The sequence below is a fragment of the Salpingoeca rosetta genome, assembly GCF_000188695.1.
Source record: "Salpingoeca rosetta unplaced genomic scaffold supercont1.22, whole genome shotgun sequence".
NCBI classification, from domain to species: domain Eukaryota; class Choanoflagellata; order Craspedida; family Salpingoecidae; genus Salpingoeca; species Salpingoeca rosetta.
The window spans coordinates 865581-871503 of record NW_004754912.1 but is presented as its reverse complement, the minus strand read 5'-3'; the positions used below and the strand labels follow the sequence as shown (position 1 = coordinate 871503).

Sequence of the window (5923 nt, the reverse complement as noted above, 5' to 3'; positions counted from 1 at the left end):
TTCCCCTGCACACGTGAGTTGTGTGCCATGTGTGTGTGTGTGTGTGTGCATGCCCGTCATGCTTGGCAAATGCTATGCCTGCGTGCCATGTAGTGTTGTGAAGTGTTGTCTGTTGTGCATGCTTGCCTGCAAGCATTCATGCCATGCCTAGCATTGCTCTGCGCGCATGTATGCATGCTGCTCATTGTTTAGATTGTTTGTGTTCGTGCACACTCTGCCCATGTCGCCTTGACAGCGTCATTGACTGTGTGTGCACTTGTCTAGTGTTTGTTTGAGCGTGCTGCCCGAGTTGATTTGGCAGCAGCTTGTTGTGCTTGTTCATTCTTCTTGTGTTCTTGTTTGTTGCGTTTGCCTACAGTAAACACACACACCACCTGTCGTGTCTCAACAGAGCGCCGTCGCCGATGTCGGTGAAGTGCGGCGGCAGCTCCATGTACAACTCCTCCTTGAGATCAGCCTGCAGGTAAGCCGACTTGAAGTCGAGCTGGTGCAGCTGGTGCTGTCGTTGCAGGGAGACGGCGAGCACAGTGAGGATGGTCTTGGCTGCTGGGGTTGGGGCGTAGGTCTGGTCGAAGTCGATGCCCGGTCGCTGGCTGAAGCCCTTGGCGACCCAGCGTGCCTTGAAGCGCGTCGGCGTGCCTTCCGCATCACGCTTCACCTTGAAGACGAAGCGCGACTTGAGAGGCGTGTGCTGCCGTGGCACGGCGCTGCGTGGGATGAGCTTGATGACGCCGTTGCGCTCCATGGCCCCGATCTCCTCCAAGCATGCCTGAGTCCACTGCTTGCGTTGCTGGCTCTTGAGTGCCTGCTTGATGCTTGCAGGCTCCGTGAGGCTGGTGTCGTCGCTGCTGCTTGCTGTGAACGCGCCTGCCTCGGTGTCGCTTGCATCTGTTGTGTCGGGGTCGTAGTTGGCGTCGTTGGTGTCGCTGCTGCTGTCGGCGTCAAAGTCCGTGAGCAGGAAGTCTGTCTCGACATCCTCGTCCTGGTCCTCGTCGATGTGAACCGTTGGTGGCTCACCGTCAGTGGTGCTGTTGCTGCTGTCACGTGCACTGGGAAGCTGGAGCATGGACGATGTCGTGGATGTCTGCACTTGCTCCTCCCCCTCATCCACGACATCATCGGCCTTGGAGAAGGGAAGGAAGCGGACGTGGATGGAGGACACAACAGTGTTTGTGTCTGCGAAGTAGACGAGGTGGCTGTTGCTGCTGCTGTTGTAGCCGACGTAGATGCCTCGACGACCCTTGGGCTGCAGGCGTCCGCGCTGTGTGCTGATGTGGACGACGGCCGGCTGCCCGAAGATGTGCAGCTGCGGCACGTGCTTGGGCAGCGAGCCCGTGACAATCTGCAGCGGTGTCTTGCCGTGGAGGGAAGGGCGAGGCATGTTGTTGAGGATGTGCAGGGCGTGGTTGCAGGCGAGGCTCCAGTACGATGCGTCAAGGCCTGCACCCGTGATCATGGCTCGCACCATGTCGGAGAGGGTGCGCACCTGTCGCTCGACGATGCCGTTCTGCGCCTGGGTGTACGGCGGGGACTGCTGGTGCTGCTTCAGGTGCTTCTTGACGATGGCCTGGAAGTCAGCTCCGAGGAAGATGGCATCGGAATCCGTCTGGAGTGCTGTTGTTGTGGGCGAGATGGGGAGCTTGGTCTCGCGCAGGAAAGACTGGAACGCGGCAACTGCGTCCTTCTTGGCATTGAGATGGACTGCATGTAAGAGCTTACTGCCCTCATCGACGATGACGAGGCTGTAGCGCTTGCCCGTGGGCGAGTCCGCGGTCCAGTCGACGATGTCGGCGTGGATGCGCTCGCCGGGCACCTGTGTGCGCTCCGCGTGCTTGCTGACGCTGTGACGAGTGCTCTTGGTCACTGCACACGTTGTACACTGCTTGCTGCTGATGGCGTTGCGATCGTCGATGCCCATCAGCTTGCAGTACTGCTGCACGTCGTTGTCGTTGCGGTGGCCAAGCACCTCATGCATCGATGGTGTCTGTGCTTTGCTCTGGGCTGCAGGAGCTGCTGCGGGTTGCTGTGGTTGCTTGCAGGCATCGGCGGTGAGACCGTGTGCTGTGGGTGGACCAACAGCAACAATGGGCCAGCATCGGAGGCTGTTGCGCTCCTTCAGCTTGACCTCGGCTCCGTGGCTGAAGCGCACGTAGTGCCCATCAGCGCCATCACGCTGCGAGTGGCCCGTTGGCCTGCCGCTGCTGTCCCTGGTCAGACGACTGAGGGCGATGAGGTTGGCCTGGCCCTCGGGCACGTAGAGGCACTCCTGTAGCACAATCTGCATCGTAGCTCCGCTCGTCGTGCGTGCATGCAACAGCACAGAGCCAACACCGCGCACGGGCACACGTGTGCCGCCAAACGCAGTGATGTGGCGTGGATGGTGCTGTTGCAGGTGCGGTGTCAGCTCCACGAAGGCGTCCTTGACGAAGGTGAGGTGGTGTGAAGCACCCGTGTCTGCAAGCCACGTGAGTGGGTCATGCAGCTGCGTGGGTGTAGTAGCTGTGGCAGCGACGAAGGTTGCTGCGTCTTGACCATGTTGATGCTGTGCCTGTGCAGTGAAGCCTGTTGCTCCGTTGTCGCGCTGCTTCTTGCGACACTCTGTTGAGAGTCAGTGAGTTTTGTTGAGTCCTTCCTAATTTGCCTTCTCGTGTGGTTTTGTCTTGTTTGCCAACAACACCTGCTTTGTGGTTTTTCCGTTGGCAAACATCCCTTCCTCTCTGCTGGCATGTGTGCCAACTGCCTCTCCTCTCCTCCTTCCCCTACACACGTGAGTTGTGTGCCATGTGTGCAATGTGTGTATGTGCATGCCCGTCATGCTTGACGGATGCCATGTGTGCGTGCCATGCAGTGTTGTGAAGTGTTGTCTGTTGTGTATGCTTGCCTGCAAGCATTCATGCCATGCCTAGCATTGCTCTGCGCGCATGTATGCATGCTGCTCATTGTTTAGATTGTTTGTGTTCGTGCACACGACAGCGACAGCGACATGGCCGCGTTCAAGAACTCCATCTCCAAGCGCTTCAAGATGAAGGACCTGGGCAGCCCAGACATATGTCTCGGCATCAAGGTGCGGCATGACCGCAAGGCCAGGACCGTCACCATGAGCCAGGAGCACTACCTGCGCAGCGTGCTGGAGACCTTCGGCATGGCTGACTGCAAGCCGGTCGGCACGCCGCTCTGCACGGGCTACGTCGACAAGCCAGCCGACAAGGAGGAGCCACTGCCGGACGTGCCGTTCCGCGAGTTGCTTGGCTCCCTCCTCTATGCTGCGACGATGACGCGTCCAGACATCTCGGCGGCTGTCTCCATCCTGTCTCGCCGCATGCAGCACTTCGGCATGGACCACTGGAAGGCTGCCAAGCACCTCCTTCGCTACATCAAGGGCACCTTGTCTTGCACAACCTGCACCAACAGGGAGGGAGTACATGGCCCTTGCTGTTGTCAGGGGAGCTTCGGCTGTTAAGTTATCCAGGCAAGCTGGCCGAGTCGCTACGAGGGCAGCACCGATATTTTAATGTTGCAGACACACTCGTCTTACAAATTGCATGGGTGGGCAAGTGTAACGTTTGGACGACGATGGGCAAAACTTTATTTTTTCCTTTTTGTTTTGCATGTTCGAGCGTCTATTTAATTGAATGGTGGTGGACGTCTCCTTCCCAACCAAAAAAAAAAAAGAAAAAAAAAAAGAAAAAAAAAAAGAAAAAAAGGTGTCAAGTACTCGAAATACATTCTCCACATACATTCACGGGAGCGACAAACGGTCTTTCTACGTAAACTGTGAATACAATCCTTTCATAAGGCCGTCACCCGTCAGCACATCTGTTGTGAGGAAGATGGGGTTGAAGTCCCCAGCCTTGAGGCGAGAGCGCATGCTTGTCAGCTCCGCGTGCGTGGTTCCACCCAGGAAACAGACAACCACGTCGTTGCTCGGTTTCTGTGACGCGTCCGCTGCCGACGGCAAGTCTGTGTGGACTGCGAAGGGGGTGTCTGCACCAAACCAGAGTTGGAGATCTGCAAGGTCGCTGTCGTGTTGTGCAGATGCCAGCGTTGCCATGAAACGGGACGATAGTGGGTGCATGCCAAAGAGCACCTGGTCTGGCGCGTCGTCTTCACTCACGGCGAGTGACAGCCGCTTCCTCAGCTGCGTCAGCACGTGTGCGTTCACCGCCTGAACCCAGTTGAAGAAGCGAAGAAGGGACAAAACAGCGGCAAGTTTGGATGTTTCAGCGGGTGAGCAAGTCACATGCTGCATGCGCAGGGTGTGGTTGTTGTTTTGGTGTCTCGGAAGCAACCTCACACGTTGGTTGCACGAATTAGTGTGGACTCACGCTTGAGTCGGTCACAGACTCCATCGCCGAGAACGCCGGCAAGAACTTGTACCCGTAGGCATGTAGGGTCATCTGCTTCAGTCCAGCCCACGCTTTGTCAGACACAACGTTTGTGATTCTGCCAAGTACAGGATGGATAAAGTGTGTGAGTGCAGGAGCAAGTGTGCGAATAAAGACGCCAGGACTCAGGGTGGCAGCGATGTTGTCAAATGGAACAGGCTGGACACACAGAAAACACAGACACAGACACACACAGACATGTGCATACCTGAGAAGGAGGAGGAGTCGCAGGACGGCGTTGACATTGAACTGCCGACAAATCAATTCTTGGATAAACTCAATTGCAACTGCTCGCATCCAAACAAAGAGCGAGAGCTTGTGAGCGCAGACAAGCAACCAAAGAAGCGCACGCGCATTCGTGCACAGTCGCACCAATGCACGCGTACACGCACAGTTACGCAGATTCACACAAGCACACAGTTCGTGACACACACACACACACACACACACACACACAGATCGCACGTGACATACGTTGCTTGCCATGACCCATGACAAGGGACAGCTCTGCTTCCAACATCTCTGTAACGACGTCTGTGCTCTTGATGCGGTTGATGTGCACTGACATGTCCACATGAGCCGCGAGGGACCGGCTCTGCCCCTGTAGTTCATGTACAGTGGTGACAGCTACTGATGAGCCACGCAAAAGGCACTGGGCTGGCGAACACGTGCAGGACCCCCTGCAGAAAACAACACACACACACACACACACACACACACACACACACACACACACACACACACACACACACACACACACACACACACACACACCTGAAGTGCTGGCAGGCGCTTCACGAATGACGCTAGCTGAGTCACTGGGGAATACCGGCATACAGCGGGAGCGCACGACAAAGCCTTTCTGAGTGAGGGCATCTGGCACTGAAGTTTGCAGAAAACATTTCCGAACACACACGCACATGCACACACTCAAACGCACTCAAACACGCACACCCACAAGCATCACAGACACGCAAACAGACACACAAGCAGACATGCACACACATACATCGAGACACATTACGGGTGTGGCGTACAGTCATTTGTGTTGCGTTCATCAAAGGACTTGGTCATCTGTTTGGAAAACGATTTGAGGATGGGGGCGACGTTGGAGAAGTTCACATCGCGGAGCTTGGCGTACACGTGATCCTGCTCCGCAGAGAGCTGCAGTTTGCGCGGGGCATCCTTCTCGCTGCTGGCATCTCCCGCTGACGACGATGCAGGAGGCGTCGGCACTTCGCATGTGCCGCAAGTGACGGGGACGGTTTCGCTCAACATGCCAGCGTACGTGAGCTGTGAGCACAAGGGTGTGACCTGAACAAAGGCAGCCGACGAATCATGAATGATTTGGGATGAGACGGTGCACAGTGTGACACGATTGCACGCAGCCACACATGTTGTCAGATGGGCGGATGGCAGACGTGTGGGCGTGTGGACGTGTGGACGTGTGGGGTGTGCAAGGACGGACAGACAGAAGATACACAAACGGACAGACAGACAGACAGACAGCAACACACACACACAGAGTTACAAACACA

General features: G+C 56.4%; 3 protein-coding genes across 4 annotated transcripts in view; 1 reads left to right on the top strand and 2 right to left on the bottom strand.

The window, feature by feature from the left end:
- Window positions 1–352: 352 nt before the first annotated feature.
- PTSG_12585 (uncharacterized protein) lies at window positions 353–2783 on the bottom strand (the record flags this gene model as incomplete). Its single annotated transcript, XM_004990883.1, has 2 exons — window positions 353–2598; window positions 2768–2783. The coding sequence occupies 2 exons, from the start codon at window positions 2781–2783 to the stop codon at window positions 353–355; spliced, it is 2262 nt and encodes a 753-aa protein (XP_004990940.1).
- Window positions 2784–2983: 200 nt separating this feature from the next.
- Window positions 2984–3460, top strand: PTSG_12584 (uncharacterized protein; the record flags this gene model as incomplete). Its single annotated transcript, XM_004990882.1, has 2 exons — window positions 2984–3418; window positions 3443–3460. 2 exons carry the CDS (start codon window positions 2984–2986, stop codon window positions 3458–3460), a joined length of 453 nt encoding a protein of 150 aa, XP_004990939.1.
- A 244-nt stretch (window positions 3461–3704) lies between these two features.
- The window catches only part of PTSG_07436, a gene marked incomplete at its 3' end in the record, with an annotated part of 4075 nt that continues 1856 nt past the window's right edge, over window positions 3705–5923 (bottom strand). The window contains exons 5-10 of one of the 2 annotated variants that reach the window (XM_004990880.1): window positions 5423–5699; window positions 5160–5203; window positions 4860–4986; window positions 4594–4672; window positions 4326–4443; window positions 3705–4165 (exon numbers count right to left, since the gene is read on the bottom strand). In XM_004990880.1, coding sequence (XP_004990937.1) covers window positions 3764–4165; window positions 4326–4443; window positions 4594–4672; window positions 4860–4986; window positions 5160–5203; window positions 5423–5699 — 1047 coding nt within the window. The remainder of the gene's footprint in view (window positions 4166–4325; window positions 4444–4593; window positions 4673–4859; window positions 4987–5159; window positions 5204–5422; window positions 5700–5923) is intronic. The other variant, XM_004990881.1, reaches the window with a different exon arrangement.